Here is a 24048-nt window from a genome sequence, read left to right as displayed (position 1 = left end):
GAAACCTCGTGCTCTATATGTTTATTACCCAGATTTTTAACTAATCTTCCTGTTTTTTTCTTCTTCATGGGTTACTCTTGCCATCTGTGGTACCTGGTGCCTCTATGCCTGGACCTTATGGGTGTTTGGTGTATAAATGGCTTTCATCTCTTTAGCTTCTAGTATTCGGGTATCTCAAATCTGCTAAATCTTTAATCTGCTCTAATTAAAATGGGTTGACTTTGCTCACCCTGCTCTTCATTTTTTATCTGTGGATGTATATCCTTTTCAAATGTTTACTTGCATTTTAATGAGGCTTGTGAAGGCATCAGAGATGTTTATGTTGTTTAATTGGATATCGCTAGAGGAGTTTTGTGTCCTATCACTTGGTGAATCATTCTTAGATTTTAAAATATTAAGGTTACTTAAAAAGGAGGCCTTGCTTTAAGCTGTTGTTTTTGTGGTTTAACAGAGTATAGCTGAGGCCACAGCTGTCACATCCTAGGCTTATTCAGTAGTCCCAAGGGACCTAAGTGTAGCCTGGAGAGGGAGGCCCCCAGTACCATGAGCAGCTATCACTTGGGTGTGATGGTCGACAGACTTTCATCTTCCCACCCATGTGCCTTGACTCTTTATGCTCAAGGGAGATGGCCAGGGTCTAAGGTCATTTAGTGGAAAGATTCCTAGGTTTTCTTTTCTTTTTTTTCCCCCCGTTACTTCTTTTTAACTTAATGAAGTCATTCACGACCATATGCTTTAAAAAATATATATAGAGAGAGATGAGGCTGAAAGTCCTCGGGGATACCCACCCCCCAACAACCACACCCTGCTCATTTTCCTCCCCAAGAGGTAACCATTATTATCAGTTCAAATGTAGTCTCCCATACCTTTGCTGCTTTGTGTTTGTGTGGTTTGAGAAATATTCTAAAATTTGCACTTCTTTTCATCCTCACTGATATGTTGTGAAGATGACTCTATGATAGTATATGCAGATCTGTGTAATCAGGAATGATATGGATGGTATGGATATATAATTTAGCCATTCTCCTGTTGAAAATTCAGGTTTCTTCTATTTTTTTCTCTTGCAAATAATGCATCTGCAGTGAAGACTCCATTTTGAGCTTCCTTGTACATGTGTGTACGTGGTTCTTTAGGGCAGTTACCAAGAACAAAACAGGATAGAGGAGTTGGCAAACTAAGGTCCATGAGCCAGATTTGGTCAACTGATTGTTTTTGTATGGCTTGCAGTTATGAATCATTTTTACATTTTAAAATTGTATTATTGAATACTCTATGTTTTCCTCAGTTATTTAAAAGATCACCTTTAATATATAGTAAGTATCAAAATAGACTTGGATTCATTTTTTGGCTATCTATTCTATTGCATTGATCTAGTTGATTATTCCAGTTTTAAATACTAGAGTTTTAAATTGTGTCCTGATTTCTGCTAGGGAAGGCCCCTACCTTTTCTGGCATTTTTTCAGAATTGCATTGGCTGGTTTTGCCTGTTGACTCTTCTGTCTGAATCTTAGAACTGGTGAAGTTCCCCAAAACTCTGTTTGGTATTATTATTGGAATTTGTGAGATATGCATTTAATTGTAGTATGATTTGAGTAGAGTTAACATTGTCTTAGTCCATTTGTGCTGCTGTAATGAAATACCTGAGACAGGGTAATTTATGAAGAACAGAAATTTATTTCCTAGAGTCCTGGAGGCTGGGAGTCAGAGATCAAGACACTGGCCATTTAAGTGTCTGGTGAGGGCCCAGTCTCTCCCTCCAAGATGGCATCTTGTTGCTGCATCCTCCAGAGGGGACAAAACTGAATTGACTCACAGTTCAACATGGCTGGGGAGGCCTCAGGAAACTTACAATCATGGCGGAAGGTGAAGGGGATGCAAGGCACCTTCTTCACAAGGCTAAAAGAGGAAGTGCCAAGCGAAGGGGGAAGAGCCCCTTATAAAACCATCAGAGCTCATGAAAACCCACTATCATGTGAACAGCATGGGGGAAACTAACCCCATGACTCAATGACCTCCACCTGGTCTCTTCTTTGACACGTGGTGTTTATGGGGATTACAATTCAAGATGAGATTTGTGTGGGGACACAAAGCCTAACAATATCACTATGGTTGTGCTTTTTCAAACTTTCTGCTCCTTTTATTCAAAATTTAGGTAATTTATATTTGCTAGATAATTTACCTTTTTAAGCTATGTCTGCAAATATATTGTTATATAATCTCCAAAGATTTAAAAATTTTCTATATATCTTCTTATTTATTTTGCCTAATTTTCTTAATTGATAAAAATTGCTAAAGTTTACTCATTTTGTTTTTCCTTAAATAAAAACTTTTGGTTTGAATGAGTGAAATTTTTAAAAACGTAATGGTGTGTTAATTCTTGCAAATTGTTGATATTCATTATTTTATTGCAATGTTATCAGTGAGCATAGTTTTTATGGTAACTTTCTTTCTTTATGTTTTCAACTTTTAAGTTTAGGGGTACATGTGCAGGATGTGCAGATTTATTATATAGGTAGATGTGTGCCATGGTGGTATGCTGCACAGATCATCTCATCACCTAGGTATTAAGCCTAGCATCCATTAGCTGTTCTTCCTGATGCTTTCCCTCTCCCTAGCCCCTCAACAGGCCCCATTGTGTGTTGTTCCCCACCATGGGTCCATGTGTTCTCATCATTCAGCTCCCACTTATAAGTGAGAACATGAGGTGCTTGGTTTTCTCTTCCTGCATTAGTTTGCTGAGGATAATGGCTTTCAACTCCATCCATGTCCCTTCAAAGGATGTGATCTTATTTCTTTTTTTGGCTACATAGTATTTCATGGTGTATATATACCACATTTTTCTTTGTCCAATCTATCATTGATGGGCGTTTAGATTGACTCCATGTCTTTGCTATTGTGAGTAGTGCTGCAGTGAACATACGTGTGCAAGTATCTTTATAATAGAATGATTTATATTCCCTTGGGTATATACCCAGTAATGGGATTCCTGGGCCAAATGGTATTTCTGCTTCTAGGTCTTTGAGGAATTGCCACAGTGTCTTTCACATTGGTTGAGTTAACTTACACTCCCACCAACAGTGTAAAAGTGTTTTGTTTTGTTTTGTTTTCTCTGCCACCTTGCCAGCATTTGCTCTTTTGACTTTTTTATAATTGCCATTCTGACTGGCATGAGATGCTATCTCGTTGTGGTTTTGATTTGCATTTCTCTAATGATCAGTGATGTTGAGCTTTTTAAAAATATGTTGGCCACATGTGTGTCTTCTTTTGAGAATTGTCTTTCATGTCCTTTCCCTACTTTTTAATGGGGTTGCTTGTTTTTCTCTTGTAGATTTATTTAAGTTCCTCATAGATGCTGGATAGTAGACCTTTGTCATATGGATAGATTGCAAATATTTACTCACATTCTGTAAGTTGTCTGTTCACTCTGATAGTTTATTTTGCTGTGCAGAAGCTCTTTAGTTTAATTAGATGCCATTTGTCAATTTTTGCTTTTGTTGCAATTGCTTTTGGGGATTTTGTCATGAAATCTTTGCCTGTACCTATGTCCTGAATAGTATTGCCTAGATTTTCTTCTAGGGTTTTTATAGTTTTGGATTTTATATTTAAGTCTTTAATCCATCTTGAATTAATTTTTTATATGGTATAAGGAAGAGGTCCAGTTTCAATTTTCTGCATGTGGCTAGCCAGTTCTCCCAGCACCATTTTTTAAATAGGGAATTGTTTCCCCATTGCTTGTTTTTGTCAGGTTTGTTGGAGATCAGATGGTTATAGGTATGCGGTCTCATTTCTGGGTTCTTTATTCTGTTCTATCAGTCTCTGTGTCTGTTCTTGTACCAGACGCATAGTTTTGGTTATTGTAGCCTTGTACTATAGTTTGAAGTCAGGTAGCCTGATGCCTCCAGACTTGTTCTTTTTGCTTAGGATTTGCCTTGGCTATTTGGGCTCTTTTTTGGTTCCATATGAATTTTAAAATAGTTTTTTCTAATTCTGTGAATGATGTCAATGATAGTTTAATGGGAATAACACTGAATCTATGAATTACTTTGGGCAGTATGGCCATTTTCACGATATTGATTATACCTATCCATGAGCATGGAATGTTCTTCCACTTGTGTCCTCACTGATTTATTTGAGCAGTAGTTTGTAGTTCTCCTTGAAGAGGTCCTTCACTTCCCTTGTTAGCTGTATTCCTAGGTATTTTTTTCTTTTTGTAGCAATCGTTAGTGGGAGTTAATTCATGATTTAGCCCTCTGCTTGCCTGTTGTTGGTGTATAGGAATGCTAGGGATTTTTGCACATTATTTTTATATGCTGAGACTTTGCTGAAGTTGCTTATCAGCTTAAGTAGCTTTTGGGCTGAGATGATGGGGTTTTCTAAAGATAGGATCATGTCATTTCCAAAGATAATTTGACTTCCTCTCTTCCTATTTGAATGCGCTTTATTTATTTCTCTTGCCTGATTGCCCTGGCCAGAGCTACCAATACTATGTTGAATAGGAATGGTGAGAGAGAGCATCCTTGTCTAGTGCTGGTTTTCAAGAGGAGCAGTTTCTGCTTTTGCCCATTTAGTATGATGTTGGCTATGGGTTTGTCATATATCACTCTTATATTTTGAGGTATGTTTCTTCAATACCTAGTTTATTGAGAGTTTTTAACGAGGAGGGATGTTGAATTTTCTCGAAGGCCTTTTCTGCATCTATTGTGATAATCATGTGGTTTTTTGTCTTTAGTTCTGTTTATGTGATGAATCACCTTTATTGATTTGCGTATGTGGAACCAACTTTGCATCCCAGGGATGAAGCCAACTTGATTGTGGTGCATAAGCTTTTTGACGTGCTGCTGGATTTGGTTTGCTGGTATTTTATTGAGGATTTTTACATCAATGTTCATCAAGGATATTGACCTGAAGTGTTCTTTTTTTGTTGTATCTCTGCCATGTTTTGACATCAGGATGACGCTGGCCTTCATGATAGCTTCTTAGAATGTATTTAGGCTCCTTTCCTGGTTTAATACATGTTGAGTTTGATTATGGCCCACCTGCGTTTGAAAACTGCATGTATTCACTCTTCCATATATCTATTGGCAAAGGCCTGTTAATGTTTTTATTGTGATGAAGTATACTTAACATATAATTTGCCATTTTAACCACATTTGGGTATACAATTAAGGGGTATTAAAAACATTCGTATTGTTTTACAACCATCACCACCCTCAATCTCCAGAACTTTTTCATCATCCTAATCTGAAACCTCTCATCCTTTCCTCTTTCAGTCCCTAGTAGCCACTATTCTACTTTCTGTCTCTATATATTTGACTGTTTTAGGTATCTTATATAAATGCAACCATACAATGTTTGTCTGTTTGTGTCTGGCTTATTTCACTTAGCATAATGTCTTCAAAGTTCATTCATGTTGTGGCATACATCAAAACTTCTTTCCTTTTTAAGGCTAAAATGCCATTTTATGTATATATTACTCTGTTTACTCACTCATCCATTGATAGACATTTGGGTTGTTTCCACCTTTTGCCTGTTGTGAATAATACTGCTGTGTACACTGGTGTACAAATATCTGTTTGAGTCCCTTTCAACTCTTTTTTGTATATACCTAGAAATGAAATTGCTGGATCATATGGCAATTTTGTGTTTAATTTTTTGAGAAACCTATGTACTGTTTTCCACAGTGGCTCTACCATTTTACATTCTCACCAGCAATACATAGGGCTTAAGATTTCTTCATGTTCTCATCAACACGTGTTATTTTGTTTTTGATATAGCCACCTTAGAAGGTGTGAAGTGATATCTCATGGTTTTGATTTGCATTTCCTTTATGGTGTTTTTGTGCTTACTGGCCATTTGTATATCTTCTTTGGATAAATGTATATTCAAATTCTTTGTCCATTTTTAAAATTGGATTTTTTTGGTTGTTGTGTTGTAGGAGTTCTTGATATATTCTGGATATTAAGCTCTTATCAATATGTGATTGCAGATCTTTTCTCCCATTCCTGGGTTGTCTTTTTACTCTGTTAATAGTATCATTTGATGCATAAAAGTTAATTTGGTAAGGTCAAGTTTATCTCTTTTTACTTTTGTTGACGGTGCTTTTTGTGTCATAGCCAAGAAATCATTGCTAAATCCAATGTCATGAAGGTCTCCCCCTGTTTTCTTTTAAGAGTTTTATAGTTTTAGTTCTTCTTTTTAGATATTTGAACCCTTTTGAGTTAATTTTTGTATATGGTATAAGGGTCCAGTTTCATTCTTTTGCATGTGTATATCCAGTTTTTCCAGAACCATTTGTTGGAAAAACTGTTCTTTCCTCATTAAATGCTCTTTCTGCCCTTGTTGAGAATCATTTGGCCTTGTTGAAAACTATTTAACCGTATATAAGGGTTTATTTCTGGTCTCTCTATTCTATTCCATTGGTCTATATGTTTATCTTTATGTCAGTACCACACAGTTTTGATTATTGTAGCTTTAAGTGTTAAAATCAGGAAGTTTGTGTCCTGCAACTTTGTTCTGCTTTTTCAAGGTTGTTTTGGCCAGTTGGGGCCATTTGAGATCTCAGGTGAATTTTAGGATGGGGTTTTCTATTTTTCCAAAGAATGTCATTGGGATTTTGATAGGGATTATATTGGACCTGTGGATCACTTTGGGTAGTATTGTTATTTTAACAATATTCTTCCCAACTGGGTGCAGTGGCTCATGCCTATAATTCCAGCACTTTGTGAGGCTGAGGTGGGAGGACCACTTGAGCCCAGGAGTTTGAGACCTGCCTGGGCAGCATAGTGAGACTTTGACTCTACAAAAAAGCAAACAATTAGCCAATTGCAATTAGCCACACCTGTGGTCCCAGCTTCTTAGGAGGCTGAGGTGGGAGGATTGCTTGAGCCCAGGAAGTCTAAGCTGCAGTGAGTCATGATTGTGCCACTGCACTCCAGCCTGGAGACAGAGTGAGACCCTGCCTCAAAAAAAAAAAAAAAAAATTCCTCTCATCTATGAACGTGGGATATCTTTGTATTTATGTCTTCTTTCAGCGTTGTTTTGTAGTTTCATTATACAAATTTTTTGCCTCCCTAGTTTAGTTTATTCCTAAGTATTTTATTCTTTTTGATTCCATTATAAATAGAATTGCTTTCTTAATTTCCTTTTCAGGTTGCTCATTGTTAGTACATAGAGATACACAACTGTTTTTTTGCACATTGATTTTTGTATCCTGCAACTTTGCTGAATTTGTTTAAATTTTTGGTAGAATTTTTAGGGTTTTGTACATGTAATCTGTGAACAGAAATCATTTTACTTCTTTCTTTCTCATTTGGATGCTCGGTCTATTGTTTTCCTTTAAAAAAATTTTTTAATATATATTTATTATACTTTACATTCTAGGATACATGTGCACAATGTGCAGGTTTGTTACATATGTATACATGTGCCATGTTGGTGTGCTGCACCCATTAACTCATCATTTACATTAGGTATATCTCCTAATGCTATCCCTCCCCCCTCCCCCCACCCCACAACAGGCCCTAGTGTGTGATGTTCCCTTTCCTGTGTCCAAGTGTTCTCATTGTTCAATTCCCACCTATGAGTGAGAACATGCGGTGTTTGGTTTTTTGTCCTTGTGATAGTTTGCTGAGAATGATGGTTTCCAGCTTCATCCATGTCCCTAAAAAGGACATGAACTCATCCTTTTTTATGGCTGCATAGTATTCCATGGTGTATATGTGCCACATTTTCTTAATCCAGTCTATCGTTGTTGGACATTTGGGTTGGTTCCAAGTCTTTGCTATTGTGAATAGTGCCGCAATAAACATATGTGTGCATGTGTCTTTATAGCAGCATGATTTATATTCCTTTGGGTATATGCCTAGTAATGGGATGGCTGGGTCAAATGGTATTTCCAGTTCTAGATCCCTGAGGAATCACCACACTGTCTTCCACAATGGTTGAACTAGTTTAGGTCCCACCAACAGTGTAATAGTGTTCCTATTTCTCCACATCCTGTCCAGCACCTGTTGTTTCCTGACTTTTTAATGATTGCCATTCTAACTGGTGTGAGATGATATCTCATTGTGGTTTTCATTTGCATTTCTCTGATGGCCAGTGATGGTGAGCATTTTTTCATGTGTCTTTTGGCTGCATTAAATGTCTTCTTTTGAGAAGTGTCTGTTCATATCCTTTGCCCACTTTTTGATGGGGTTGTTTTTTTATTGTAAATTTGTTTGAGTTCTTGTAAATTTAAGGATTTCTCTGCATTGGTTATTCTAGTTAGCCATTCGTCTAATCTTTTTTCAATGTTTTTAACTTCTTTGCGATGGGTTCGAACTTCCTCCTTTAGCTCGGAGAAGTTTGATCGTCTGAAGCCTTCTTCTCTCAACTCGTCAAATTCATTCTCCGTCCAGCTTTGTTCCATTGCTGGTGAGGAGCTGCATTCCTTTGAAGGAGGAGAGGCACTCTGATTTTTAGAATTTTCAGTTTTTTTGTTCTGTTTTTTCCCCATCTTTGTGGTTTTATCTACCTTTGGTCTTTGATGTTGGTGACGTACAGATGGGGTTTTGGTGTGGATGTCCTTTCTGTTTGTTAGTTTTCCTTCTAACAGTCAGGACCCTCAGCTGCAGGTCTGTTGGAGTTTGCTGGAGGTCCACTCCAGACTCTGTTTGCCTAGGTGTTAGCAGCGGAGGCTGCAGAACAGCGAATATTGCTGAACAGCAAATGTTGCTGCCTGATCGTTTCTCTGGAGGTTTCATCTCAGAGGGGTACCTGGCCGTGTGAGGTGTCAGTCTGCCCCTACTGGGGGGTGCCTCCCAGTTAGGCTACTCGGGGGTCAGGGACCCACTTGAGGAGGCAGTCTGTCTGTTCTCAGATCTCAAGCTGCGTGCTGGGAGAACCACTACTCTCTTCAAAGCTCAGTTGGAAATGCAGAAATCACCTGTCTTCTGCTATACTCACGCTGGGAGCTGTAGACTGGAGCTGTTCCTATTCGGCCATCTTGGAACGGCCCCCCACTTTAAAAATTTTTAAATGACACACAAAGATGTATTGTGCAAAACATATTTTGAAATGTGTATACCTGTGGAATGGCTTAATTAAGCAAATTAACATGCACTACCTCACTTATTTTCTGTGGTGACAACACTTAAAATCTACTCTCTTAGTGATTTTCAAGAATATGATATATTGTTATTAACTATATAGTCACTGTGTTGTACAATAGATTACTTCAACTTATTCCTCCTATCTAATTGAAATTTTGAATCCTTTGACCAGCCAACATCTCTCCAACCCCCCCTTTTCCCCCAGGGCCTATTAATTTTTATGCAGATATTTTATATTTTTTATTTTGCTCTGTTCGATGTCATTTTCTGGGGAGATTTGCTAAATCTCCTACTACACTTGTGGATCCCAGTTACTTTTAAAAATGCCAGTGTCATTGTAAGCCATATGTTCTTGAAGACATATGGCATTTGAAATCGACAGTTGGTATCTGCCAACCATTGTTAGTGGGATACATGCACGACATATTTGTTGAACAAACATTTCTTGAAAATCCACTTTGTGTATGGCACTCAAGAGGCAAAGATCTTGAAGGTTGCAGTTGAGAGAAGGGAATCCGCACTGCCACACAGATATGAAGTTGTGTAATGTAGTAGGAGCATGAAGATGTTCAATTAGAGAAACGTATGTGAATTCTTGCACTGCACTTACCGGTATATAATTCAGGTAAGTTACTTAATCTCTCTGCTCTTCTAGTTCTTCATTTGTAAAATATGAATAGTTTTTACCTACTTTACAGTATAAGTAAAGCTGCTCACACAGTGAATTTTTTGCATCACAAGCTGTATTTATCTAAAACATAGATTGATATTGTCTAGCCCATGGGTTATAGAAACACAGAAATTGGGTGACTGACTTTGCTAGGATTGGGATGATCTACATTTATCAAATGTCAATTGTGAATTAGGTAAATGAAGAGCCTCAGCATGTCCTGGGCAACACAGGTAGAAGGTGGAAATATAGAACCTAAACCTAAGTTGGGCTGGTCCAAAGCTGTTGCTCTCCTGAGCTGACATTAAGCTGGGGCTTGAAGAATAAGGAAGATGCATTCAAACTAGAGAGAACAGCTTTTGCTAAGTCACAGAAATATGGAAGCCCATGTTATGTTTGTGGAACACTGAAGACAGCCATGTCATTGATAAAAAGTGGTGAGAGTTAAGATTAGGAAATAAAATGGGATCCAGTTTAAAATGCCTTCCCATTTTGGATTTCAGTCTCTAAGCAGTGAAGAAATATCAAAGCATTTTGCAGAGTAGAGACACATAATGTGCTTGATGAAGTAGAGAGAGGAAGTCTAGAGTATGACCTGTCAGTTGAAATTGAGGCTTCTGGAAAACTTGAAGCAGAGATATGCAGACTGGAGGTGGAGCCATGGCAGTGGAAAAGTAAGAACTCAGGGTAAGGCAGTACTATTGCTCAATCTGGAACTTTTAGCAGGAACCCAGGCACCCCAAACATGGCTTAAGTTCTCTAACTAGACAGAGCCAGTTGTTTCCTTAGTTATTTGAAAGTGCTCTGAAATTCTTGCATGTACTGCATGGATTTAAATGCTAAACTTTGGCCTCTGCAGTTTTTAAACTAAGCTGGACATCTAAACTATGAGGAAGGTAACTTGTCCAATTAAACAAATCTGGCTTTGCCTTCATTGCTGCAGGTATTTGATTCTCTCTCAGGAGTATGCACACAGAGTTCGGAAAATATAACTGCATTGACCTGATGTTGTTTGAAGTCTGTACACTTGAAGGAAGGAGGAGGTATTGCTTTCAAAGGCTCTTCATGTATTCATTCAGCTTGGATATAGGGTGGGATAGAACATTAAGGAACTCAGGAGATTCTGTAACTTATTTAGGGCAAAGAGCGAGATGGGTGATAGCTAATCATTGAGCACACGTAGGATATGCGTGGTTCTTGGATGCTGCATAGTTGAGAAACGGTCCTGCCCTATCCTTGAGGAACCTACTATGCTGGTAGGAACATGAAAGAGGGGAAACTGGTGAAACACAGACTTCTAGCTGAAAATGACTGAATATTTTGAGAAGGGGAAACATGTCCTACAGGTTGGCACAGAGATGGGACATGGGCCTTGGAATGACTTTGGAATCTGAGTCCTCCTGACTTTCAGTGTGTCACTGTGGCCGTTCTTCTCTTTCTTGAGAGTTATAATTGTGTCTCTTGTTGTCTCTGGCCTCATCTTTACAGTCTCTGGGGTGTTCACCCCTCATTTGCTCTCTCACCGACCCCTCCCTTGCCATTGCCTTTTTCATCCTCTCTTACCTTGTGGTTAGCATTTTTATTAGAAAATGGAAAACTTCAGTGATTATATGGAAGAACTGTGTCCAGCTGCTCAAACCCACCCAGTTTCTGTTTTTAGCTTCTCCACCACTTAAAAATAAGCAGCATCAGGTCCCACTTGCCAAGCCTTTGTCACAGTCTCCAGCAGCCATTCCTCCGGCCATCTGCTCCTCCAGATGCTCAGCCTGTCCCCACCTCCTGTCTCAGCCCCACATATAGCCCCTCTGTGGATGAGTGAGGGGCTGGCAAGCCCACAGCCTCCAGCCCGACTGTGTCATCTGCCTCCCTTCCCCATGTATGTTCCTAGTTTTGCTTTTGACCCACATTCCTACAGCCCCCCATCCCCGGCTTGTTTGCCCCCACCAATCCTGTGATTTCCAGGGAAAGGATGCTGCCTGGAAAAGAGGGATGAGTTGCCATGGAGATTTGAATATACACAGGAAGCCACGGACACCTCACACCTGGAAGTACAAACGAGTTTGACATAAGTTTAGTTTAGCCCTAAGGTTTGGTTGGTTTGGGTTGCAGTCCTTCCCTTTGGAAGTCAGTGTCTTAGACGGAAGTTTAAAGCCAAGTGTTGCCATAGCTGAGTGTTGTCGTGACATTCCTCAATCTCATCTCAGTCTCTTGGATCACAGGCAAACTACTCAGAGGAATTGGAGGTCTGCCCTAGGCCAGTGTTCTGAGGGGCTTGCTGTAACCAGGCCAAAAGTCTAGCACCTGCCCTTGCACCTGAAGAGTGGGTATATTCACATTCACAGGGAGAGAAACTGCCCCGACCCACCCCTCTGTCATGTACCGTAGAGACCATGTGGAGAACTGGTCACCCCTGCCTGAGAACAAAGTGATTCTAATGTGCCCCACCTCCCATTCTTCCTCTTTCTTCTGGATTTCAGGAGTGTCAGGGGAGGAAGCTTGGAATTGGTGGCTACACCTTGCCTGTCTGTGGCCGGGGGCACAGGAGGCTCCTCCTCACTCTCCATGTGATGCCACATGGTGGGCAGGATAGGAGGGGCCTAGTGGTTGAATACTGTGAAGGAACATTCCCTGGCCTGGGATGCATTTCTCTGGGTCCCAGAGGAAAGGGGGTGCATTTTTGGCATTACTCCTAATGCCCCCATAGACCAAGCAAGAACCCTGCTCTGTGACGAATGTAGGGGAGAACAATTTGTCCTTTCTCAACAGGGCTCTGCTGACCTTTTGGGCAGGATGGCTCCGTCCTGCACATTGCAGTGTGCTTATTATCCCTGGCCCCTGCCCACCAAATGCCACATTGCCTTGTAGTCATTGAGACAACCAAACATGCCCAGCAACTTTTCAAACATCTCCTGGGGTATAGTGCCACTCTCATTTTTTTGCTGCCAGGAAATCAGATTGCTACAGACTAATCTACACTCTGAGAAGAGACCAGGACCAGACCAGAACTCTCTTTTATCCTGATAAATTCCTATTAATGAAAATCAAATTCTATTTGTCCATTATTGCCTTAGCTGATGAACTTGGCAACTCTCTTTGTCATACCTGATGGCTTTTCACTGTCTTCTGATATTCCCCCATTTCGTTTATAATTCTTCAACATGAATTCTCTTGTCAAGGGAGTTTTCAAGTATCTAAGCCATGAGGATGGTGACTTAACACATGAGGCATGCCTCCCACTCAGTGAGGCTTGCATCCCGGTGATGAAGGACCACAGGGGTAATCGCTGTAGGACTATGGAAAGGAGAGTGTAAGAGAAAAAGCCTTTAAAATGGAGGCTTTGGCCCTGTGGCCCTAGAGATTCCGAAAGTTAGATTTATTGATGTAGCTGGCTGGTCAAAGGGAATATACCCTCTAATTTTGTCCATATGACCTGTTTCCTCCTGGGAACTTACCCCTAGAGCTCCTATAAACCAGTAGCTGAGCCAGGAGGTTCCCAAGGTGGAGAGAGAGATCCCTGATGTCAAAGCCATCACCTTCCAAAATGTCCAGAGAATGCAAAGAGGAGAGATGGATTGCAGCTGAGATTCCTGTCCCCTTTGCTGTTAGTTATTACCCTCTTGTGGATGAACCTGACAGATCCCACCCCCTTTTCCTTTCCTGTAGCCCATCATTCTTTTTCCCCACTGTTTCACTGTGAAAAGGAACAATGCTCTGTTCATTTAGCTGCTTAGTGGCATGGCTAGTTTTGTCAGAGGATGAGGCTGTTGGATAAAATTAGGTTTTTGGATTCCTTGATCATCGTCTATTTTGTCTCCTACCCACTCACCCTGGGGGATAATCAAGAATTGCCTATGGGCATCTTGATTTCTCCTTTAAATCCTTTTAGTTTGATTCTAACAGGCTGTGCTTTAACATTCTTGCTTATTTAATTTTTTTTTAATTTCTAAATTTTTAAAAAACATTTATAAAAATTGAATTGTAGTCATTCATTTCAGATTTTAGCTGCCCCCCCCCCTCCTTCCTATCTCTGAGATCAGCAGCTCCTTCACAGTTGGTATGATTTTGACTTTTTTTTTTTTTTTCTAAGTAGATAAGGAATTTATGGAACCATGTAGCTTAGAATATGGGGGTAATCACAGAATCAAAGGAAGCACGGTGGGAGCTGGGGCCTCAGGGCTGGACAGAGGAGTCCTATGCCTCCAATACACGCTGTCTGTTCTTACCTCCCTTGGCCCTCAGCTCCTCCTCCTGCTGTGTCCAGTCCTTACCCTGCCCCAAGTATCAGCTCCACAGTCCTGCTTAGCAGCCCCATGCAAAGAGAGTCTTCCTCTCTCAGTACCTCTGTTGATTATTTAATAATTGTAATCACTTCCCACAAAAGAAGAGCCACTTAGCTTAACAAGTTATGTGCACTCTCGGTAGTTGATGTTAACAAAGGAAAAATCACACAGGGCCTTTGTGTTCCCTTCTCAGGTTGTGAGGCTGGGGGAGACTGATGGGGTTAGAACAGAAGTGGTGGAGTGTCAGACTCAGTGGATCCCTTAGGAATCAAATGTCTTGTTAGTAACTGCAGTATCTGGAGAGAATTACTTGGACGCATTTATGTCAATTAAGACAATTCATATTTTCTTAATCCATTTTGGATCTTCCTCTGTCTCCCAACTTCCTCTCACCCTGCCTCCCTAGTTACTGCTAATTGAGTCAGTAATACCCAGAAAATATCTTCCTCTGCTTTAGAATGCAGAAAGTGGTAGATTAATGTCCCATTATTCTCAGAGGTGAAGAGTGGTGAATAATAAGCCTGCTCCTTCCCCATTTCTCTCTCATTAACAGTTTTCACACCATGTAGTTATCTCTTACCAGGTCTTGTCTGACAAGTGTCCTCTTGTACGTGCCTGTGGCCTCCTAGAGCAGGGGCAAGACTAGAGGTAATCTTGCCTGGTGGCCTCTAAGTAGAGACACCCTACATCACTGGAGAGCATTCCAGAACAACCATGATCGGGCAGACATCTCACTGTCCACTGCACAGCTTCTCTGTGAGCAGGCTACACTTGCATCTGGCAGCAGTAAAAGCACGTTCCACAGTGATGTTGGAGCAGAGAGCCGTGGGTGGGGAGATGGGGTGACAGAGGGTAGCAGCCAGATCTGAGAGTTAAGAACAGACCCTGGGGCTGGCAGGAGAGAACAGGAGGAGTCAGAAATTCATTTCTCTAGATGGAGAGGACACTGACCATGATTCCAAAGCAGTCACAGGAGATTCACAGCAGGGCCGCATAATAAGTAAGCCTCTTGCTGAAGACTCGCCCTCCAATTTAGTCCTTTTTGCCTGTCATGAATTGCATCGGCTGCTGTCATTGAGTCATTCCGAGTTCTGTTTGTAATTGGAATGCAGCTGAAATTAGGGTGCACATGACCCTAGAGATGTGTGGGTTTCTGGAGGATATTCAGGAAATATCTCCAGACCCTTTGCTCCCTCTTTCTCTGTGTCTGTGGATTAGGCGGAGGTGCTTATCAGATACCCTGGGCCCCTGCATGTCCAGCTGCTGTGCTGTACCTGGTTCTCATTCTGAACACACGGTTCCTTGGGGTGGTCCCCGTGCATGTGCTGATAGGGCTCGCACACTCCAGCACGGCGACCTCACTCGGAGGGGCTCCCAGAACAGTCAGGATAAAGGCCTTGTTTGCTTTATGAAATCCCTGGGAAAATCTTAAAAGGAGAAGTGCAATAAAGAGCTAGGAAGGACAAGTGGAATTCTTTATTGTGATGCTGTAAAACATCCCTCCAGCCTTGAGTATTTCAGGCACGCCGATACACTTCATCCTCAGTGCCGACGTGTGCCACGGGTGAAGTGTGGGCCTGAGCTCTGATTCCAGCAGTAGGCTCGGCTCACACTGATTGTCCTACACTCTTATTATGAGATTGCTCTTAATAGCATGTCAGGTTTAGGGGGTGGTTGGATGGCTTCCCAGAGTCAGTGTAACTGGCCCAGAGGATCATGCTGATCTTGACCTAATTCCATGGAGCTATGTATACTAGTTATCACAGACAGCAGTTTGAAGTTCTTGCACCTGTAGGTTTACATGCAGAAAGCAAGTGGAGGTGGGAGGGCTGCTAAATCCTAACTGGCGTCAGTGCTTGTATTCCACATGTCAGAGGGAAGCCCTCGCATTTTGTTCCACCTCAAAGAAACAACTTGGGGTATGTCACTTCTTTCCTTAGGGTGGAATGAACATGGTGCAAGAGTACAGTTTTGTTTTGTTTCGAGACACGATCTTGTTCTGTCACCCAGACTTGGAGTCCTGTGGTGTGATCATGGCTCACTGCAGCCTCGAACTCCTGGGCTGAAGCAATCCTCCCACCTTAGCCTCCCGAGTAGCTGGGACTACAGGCATATGCCACCATGCCCAGCTAATTTTTAAATTGTTTTTGTAGAGATGGTATATCACTATGTTGCCTAGGCTGGTCTTGAACTCCTGGGCCCAAGTGATCCTCCCACCTTGGCCTCCCAAACTGTGAGATTATAGGCATGAGCCGCCACGCCCAGACAGGAATTGAAGTTTTGAGAGCTGTTTAAATAATGACCTGGTTTGGGCTCTGTGGGGAGGCATCCTGGGCTGGTGACAGAGAAAGCTGGATGGTGTCTTAGCCCCATTTTTTCCACCCTTGTCATGAGATGCTTTCTTGCCATTTTTCCCGTAGGCCCGATACTTCTCCCCACAAGCTCGCCGTCGATTCCACGCTGCCCTTGCTTCTTGTTCCACCTCGATGCTGATCCTGTCCAACCTGGTATTTCTTGGGGGCAATGAGGTTGGGAAAACCTACTGGAATAGGATCTTCATACAAGGTAAGTTGCTTGACAGTGCTGTTTTCAGTCAGTTTCTTGTTTTCCATGTATGCGGATGGGATCATACATGGGATGGATGGGATTTGGGGGAAGTCATTCATTGTTATGTTCATGGTATGTGACCTCTAAAGTACCAGCCAGGAATAATTTCCCAAGTTTGGCTATGACTTTAAGTGTCCCCTGTTTTTGAGGTACCCCATATCTCCTGTATGTGATACTTGTTTAACACCAAAAGGTATTATTCCAACTCTCCCAAAGTGTATATTCCCTTCCATTACACTATGTTTCCAATTATTTGATATTTCTTAATCTTTCCTACTGCTGTGGTTGAATATTCCCTTCAAAACTCATGTTGAAACTTAATCCCCAATTGGCATTATTAAGAGATGAGGCCTTTAAGAGGTGATTGGATCATGAGGGGTCTGCCCTCATGAATGGATTAACCCATTCATGGATTAATGGGTTATTATGGAAGTGGGACTGGTGACTTTACAAGAAGAGGAAGAAAGACCTGAGATAGGATGCTCAGCCTCCTCATCACGTGATGCCCTGTGCTACCTGGGGACTCTACAGAGAGTTCCCACCAGCAAGGTCTTCACCGGATGCAGCCCCTTGAGCTTGGACTTCTCAGCTTCCGTAGCTGTAAGAAATAAATTCCATTTCTTTATAAATTATACAGTTTTAGATATTCTGTTATAATCAACAGACAACAAAGACACCTACTGTCTGTGGGTCCTAGCCTGCAATATACTGCAAAATCTAACCTTGTTTTGTTTATTGCTCTGAACGTCCTACTAGGAATCTGCCCTAGAAGCTTCCTTGTGCTCTCCTGAAGCTGTGGGCATGGCATCTGTGTTTGCCACAGCTCTTGGTTGTGGGTATTTTTGTGTGAATACTAGGGGCCAACCTTATGTTTAATATGCATTAAATAGATAATCTGAATATCCAAAGCAAAACCATACTTGCAGCATGTAAACTGCTACTATGTGGGAGTTGTCAAAATATTCTATTAATAATTGATCGTTGTTTATTTATGGTCACCATTTCCCTTGGGCTGGGACTGAGTTACATCATATCTATAAGAGAATTGGGAGATTTGGAACTACTCATGGTACATACTACTATAGCCAACTTGCTGCATCTTAAAAGAGAAGATCCCTGCTCTGCTCCCTGCCCAGTGACACAGTCTTGTGCTTTTGCTTTGGGAAGCTTTGCCAAGTGGTGATGACATAACTCTGCACAGCTGGCCCATTATCTCCACATCTGGGTCCCTGAGGAGGCAGCAGTGCTTTTGCGGCAGCTCTTTTCACACCAGAAATAACAGCAACACAGCTGCAGTATTCCAGAATGGCAGACCATGGGCCTAAACTCTGGCAGCCTTCGGTGAGCCAGGCTCAAAGGGCCAAGAGAGAGTCCTATTCTACTTTAATCTTGTCACTAAAAGACCCTTCTTTGATCTTGTTTTCTGTGCGATGTTTTAGCTGATAGTTCCTGAAAAGACCACGTACTTTCTAAGCGAAAGCTGTCCTTTAATAAAGATGAGAGATAATAGGGTATTATGGATCTAAAGATAAAGGTGGGTTACAGCATCCTTTACTTTTCTTGGCTCCTCTCACAGAACCTAGCACAATGATAAGAACATTGTGACTTGAGGGGGGGCGGAAAGTGCTGACTTGCTTTGTTTGTCACATAATGAGGAGGCTCTGATTTTCGCTTCCCTAAATCAAATGCATTGGATGTTTGCTACTTGCGAGGCACTGAGAACACAGAGATGAAAAAGGAAGCTCACACGAATGTGAGTGCCAAACACACAAAAATGTGCAGTAGATTCAGGGAATTGCTCTGCTGGATGTATGAGTGAGTTACTGGAGGTCACAGGATAGAGTAGCTGACTTTCCACAGAAGATAGGCTTTTCAGAAGAGGTGGCATTTGAATTGAAGTAATAATTTAGTAGGAGTTTGCTAGGTAGAAAAGGCAGGCATATCAGGGAAATTAACACTGGCTGCTTTGTGTGAAACTCCAAAATCTTAGTAATTTCTCACCATAGAAGTTTGTTTCTCTGACAGTTCAATACAAATCCAGTGGCTTTTTCTAAGCAGTGACTCCAGGACCTAGAATCTTTGTTTTGATTCTCCACTGTCTTGTCCTGGCATCATGGAGGGGAAGAGAACATGAGACTGGTGCACCAGGTGCTCAAACATATGACATTTCTGCTTACATGTCATTGGCCAGAGCCAGTCATATGACCAACCCAAGTACAGGGCAGGGGTGTGTAGGGAAGCATGCAGATATCAGTGTGCACCAGCTATCTATGGCACAGCAGGAGAGGCACATGGGCCTGGTCAGAAATGCCCAAGAGGCAGTTGGAAATATGAGTTGGAGAAGATGGTGGGACCAGTGATTGAGATGTGTGGGGGTCAAGGGCGTAAAGATTGTGTGTGAGGCCAGGGGAGTAGACACAATTAACCACAGAGCTGTGTAGAATGAGAAGAGAACAGGTGGGAGAAACCCCAGGAAATGCTGGTATTGAAGGGGGCAGAGAGAAAGGCAGGAAGATCAAAGTGTGACTTGCCTGACATCCTATGGAGTTAACCTCAGTCACATGGGATTGGGCTCTGAAAACCTGGTCTGCTGCTGCCTCATGGGACCAGCTATGGTCTATGACTGAACGCACTATTTGTGTCCTCCTTGGACTCAGGTGCCACAGCCCTGGGAACTCTGATTCTATAAAAGTGGAGGGCTCTGTGGAATCATCTCTCTTCTGGGTTCTGAGGCCAGAGAAGCTCAGCTTACAAGGCTTTTTCTATGTCAGTGATTGTCCAAATGAGCCTGTTTGCATCTCTGCTGGTCCATCCCATGGGCCTCCTGAGTCAGGGAATGTCTGCTGGGGTTTTGGCAGTTGCCGCTTCGTCTATTCCTTGCTGTGGGTTTTTGTCCCTGTAGGATTGGGTTTAGATATCTCTTGGAGGAAAGTGAACCAGATGGTGCCCAATCTCCCATCCTGGAGAACTCTGGATTTCATTTCATAACTAATTTGACTTGATAGAAGATTAATATGAATATTCATGTTTTGGTGAAAAAAAATAATGAGTCTATACGATGCTCCCTCAGTCTCTGCTGGGGGTGTTCATATATGAGCTTTCTAAAATTAAAAAAATCTGAATTCTGAAACTCATCTGACCCCAGAAAGTTTAGTTAAGGGATTGTCAAACTGTATATGGAGTTGTTGACAAATGTGCACCTTTGACAGCCTTGTAGTCTTGGCATCTTCCCTGGGACACATGATCAGTTCCTGTTGCTCCAGAGCCCATCTTTACACACTGAGGAAATAGAGTGAAGCAAGTGAGAATGCTGACTTTAGGGATGGAGAGCATTTAAGCTCAGTGTCTAGATTTCCAGGTTTAAGGGAAAGGTGGCCCTTCCCTCTGCACCTTGATGGGTTGGGACCTGCTGCAGCAAGAGGGAGGAACCACTGACACCACATTCCTCTAACAGGTCTCACCTCAGAGTCCTGGAAGAGCAGGAAGGGGCAGACGGGTGTCTAGGAGATAGGGATTATTGAGGAGATTTGCAGACACCTCACAGCTAATAGGGTGTGGATACACATGTGTCTTAAAAGATACACCTCGTTGTTTCCCAGGGAGCCCTCTCCTGGCATCACTGATGTGCCTAGAAGTATCTCATGATTCGCCTGGAAAAGTTGTCTTAAAATTGGTATCTTCCTGTCACCAGTTCACTTGAATTTAGCCATAGATTTGTTTGCTCTAAACTACAAAGTTTATTTTAGTGATTTCCATGAAAATGTTTGTCCTGGTCTCTGTGGGTCATATGGGTGACATGAGGCTGTAAAACCAGACCCTTCCCTTTCTGTTGTGCACCTGCCCTGCTGTCTAAAGAGTGGAAGACAGAGTCTGAAGGCAAGGGATAGAAATGCTCAGTGGCAGACCTAGGGCTCTGGTAATGTGTCATCCACAAAACAGTTTTGGTCAGGAAGTGTTACCTCTGCTGCTGAGGTTGAAGAAGTAGTGTTCAGTTTATTCAGCAGAAAATAAGGAATCTATGTTTTTGCTTTAAAAAAACTCCAAATTTTTACTATTGAAGTTTACTTCAAGCTGCTTGAGGAATATGCATATCTAGGGCTCACAAACTTTATTTAAAAGACTTAGCTGGTCCATGGATCTGAGAAGGATATGGCTGGAGATTTGGTCCAAATGCTGTTCTAGGAGGAACTCTGCTGTGTCATGCTTTGCAGAGACCAATGCAGGTTGCTTTTTACAAGCCCTTTGGCTCTCAGAAGCACTTGTTAATAGAAGGAGCTTTCTCATGCCTACCATAAATCTTTGACATTGAAGCATAATATCTTCAACAAGCAGCTGAATAGAGCTCTGTAATTCAAAGGTATCAATGAGTTGTAACTCCAGATCAGCAAGGCCAGTCCCCATAAACCAGCTGTGACCTAAGCATCTTGGCAGTGATCTCTCCACCGTCCTGGGGTAATGAGGAGAAAAAGTATTCAAGGGGGGTGTTTATACACTGGGAATATATCTGGCCTTGAGAGGGCGGAGAGCCTTATAATGTTTGTATGGGTGCAGAATGGTGCTTCTTCTGAAAAGTCTGCCTGCTTTTGTCCAGGGAAGCCATGGACTTTGTTTAAAAAAAAGAAAAAAAAGGAAAACCAAAACATTTCCCAAGTGGTGGGGCCTGGATCAGTGGGGTGATCCAGTGATAATGTTGCAGTGACAAGAGCTTGGTAGAGATGTGGCATCCACCAAACATTGCCCTGTCTGATGCCTCATTACACACACACACCTGTACACACATGCACACGTACACACATGGATGTTTGTTTTTCCTTCTATTATCTGATCTATTTTGGCAAGCTCTGCCTTAACACTTAGCTCCTGGAGTGACCCCATGCCAAGGCAAGGAGAATTTGGTTCTTTTTCCCTCTAGATTGCAGTGAGAGAGGAGCTGGTAATTTTCTTATGCAGGTCCCCATATTTTCTTGCTATTTCTAGCTGAGAGAAGAGAAAGTATATTTTCTCCCTGATTACTAGCTTGTCTGAGCAGTTTATTTGTCTCCTAACTCAAATGGTTCTGGACAGGCATTTTATTTAAAGCTGAACTGGAGTATTGCACTAGAGATTCTGGAGGGTTGTGATTAAATAGAAACTCATTCCCATCATATCTTCTTAAATTCTTGGGATTAAAAATTTCATTTCTGATGAAAGAGGACAGAGGGCAGGTGTCGGTGTCTCAGAGGCCATCCTTTCTGATGACTTTGTTTCACGGTCTTTCCTAGCCCTTCCCTCTAAGTGGAGTTTTCACTGCTATCATTGATTGTGTCTCTGCCTCACTGGATCCTCTGAGAGTTCTAGAAGAGTTTGAGAAGCAGGTGCTTCCTGTGCATCATACCTAAGGGTGATGAGGTTGACATGTAGATGTAGGTTAGACAGTCTATCCGTGTTTACATCATTGGTCCATTTATGACCATTCTTGGAATCTGAATGTCAAGACTTGCAGAAGCCTTGGTTTCTTTACTGTATGCCACATGGCCAGCCAGAGGCCTTGGGCATTAGTTTTCCTACAAGTAATTCCAGCCAAGTCAACCAGGCATAGAATGTGAGGAATAGTGAGTGAAAGTCCTTATTCAGAAGTGCACCTGGGGTTATGTTAAAGCTGAAACAAATTCTAAAACACCCAGGAAGGGCTTTCAACCAGAGAACACTTAAATCTTTTGTGCTAGGTTATGGAAACTTTTTCCTGCTAATCAGAGTTTCCAGGGCACTGAACCCTGACCACTTGCTGTGTTGCCACATTGGTTCCCTATGGCTACTGTAACAAGTTATTACAAACTTGTTGGCTTAAAACAACACAAGTTTATTTTTCTTACAGTTGCGAAGACCAGAAGTTTGAAATCAGTCTCACTGGGCTAAAGTCAAGGTGTTGGCAAGGCTGGTTCCTTCTGGAGGCTATAGGGGAGAAGCTGTTTCCTTACCTTTTCCAATTTATAGAGATGGGTTTCTTTTGGCTCATGCCTTCCTTCCTTCCTTCCTCTATCTTCAAAGCCAGCAGTGTAGCATCTTCAAACCATGTTTCTTCATCTCTCTGCTCCTGTCACACATATCTGCCTCTTGTCTTGCTGTCTCCTCCTGTTTCGGTTTTTTTTTTTTGAGACGGAGTCTCTGTCACCCAGGTTGGAGTGCAGTGGCATGATCTCGGCTCACTGCAACCTCCGCCTCCGGAGTTCAAGGTATTCTCCTGCTTCAGCCTCCCGAGTAGCTGGGATTACAGGTGCGTACAACCACACCCGGCTAATTTTTGTATATTTAGTAGAGACGGGGTTTCACCATGTTCGTCAGGCTGGTCTTGAACTCCTGACCTCATGATCTGCCCACCTCAGCCTCCCGAAGTGCTAGGATTACAGGAGTGAGCCACCGCGCCTGGCCTCCTCCTCTGTCTTTCTTATAATGACCTTTATCATTCCATTGGGCCTGCCCGGATAGTCCAGAGTAATCTCCCATCTCAAAATCTCTCATTTTGATCACCTTAGCAAGGTCCCTATTGCTGTGTGAGGTGACTTTGACAGGTCTGGGGGCTTAGAGGGTGGGCATCTCTAGAGGAGCCGTTACTCAGCCTACCGCAGCATGCTGACATGGGCAATTGCTATGGTGCAGAACACCCCTTGGTGACACCACTACCATAGCTTCTTTCTGAAGAGATTTGGTTATAATAGCAATTTGGATGTGCCACTAGCCTCCTTAAAATGTGAATCTCCCTGTCAAAAGAAATAATACTTAAATTTCACAGAAGGACACAAGTGAGATTTGTTATCTTCAGGGAATTTCAAGGGTGGTGTTGAGGACTGCTGCAGTTTTGCCTGCTCAGTGTTTGTTTCCCATTCTTTGGTAACAGCCCCCTGCTTTTCCTTTGGGAACAGATCTCTCCCACCCGCTCTCAATCTGTGTGATTCAGGTGGGGCACACCCCATATCTAAGATCTGCAAGCAACATGCGACCCAGGACTTGCCAGGCAGTAGGGTCCATCTCCCTGTGTGATACAATTCCAGAGCTTTTGCTGGAACTATTGGGAAGCAGAAGCAATCTCTCCTTTGGAGTGTGGAGTTGTCAGGATGCAGAGCTGGAGCTGCTGAGCCCTCTCGTCTTCCTAGTGGACAGCCATGGAGGCAGGGGGCCAGCTCAGAGGAAGGCAGAGCTGCAGGATGGAAACTGAAGCCATATAATTTTGAGCCCCTAGATCGAGGAATGCCTGAAGCCAACATATCTTTGTATTTTTCTGTTACAGGAGGTTTATTTTTATTTTTTTTACTCAATCCATGTTGGGAGACAGCATTCCAGGGCTTTCCTATGTTTCTGCATTTCTTACAAACAGAGGTACTGGCTACCTTTGTTCCCAACTATTTTTCCTGGAATGTTTGTATAG

The 24048-nt window shown here is 42.2% G+C and overlaps 1 protein-coding gene across 3 annotated transcripts in view; it reads left to right on the top strand.

The window, feature by feature from the left end:
* HHAT (hedgehog acyltransferase) overlaps window positions 1–24048 on the top strand; it is a 346077-nt gene that overhangs the window by 275573 nt on the left and 46456 nt on the right. For all 3 annotated transcript variants that reach the window (XM_031004964.3, XM_055378934.2, XM_063708819.1), the window contains one exon: window positions 16460–16604. In XM_031004964.3, the coding sequence (XP_030860824.2) occupies window positions 16460–16604 (145 nt within the window). The remainder of the gene's footprint in view (window positions 1–16459; window positions 16605–24048) is intronic.

This window comes from Gorilla gorilla, chromosome 1 (assembly GCF_029281585.2).
Source record: "Gorilla gorilla gorilla isolate KB3781 chromosome 1, NHGRI_mGorGor1-v2.1_pri, whole genome shotgun sequence".
NCBI lineage: Eukaryota > Metazoa > Chordata > Mammalia > Primates > Hominidae > Gorilla > Gorilla gorilla.
Note: the sequence above shows the minus strand (reverse complement) of the source record. Positions and strands in the feature narration are given on the sequence as shown.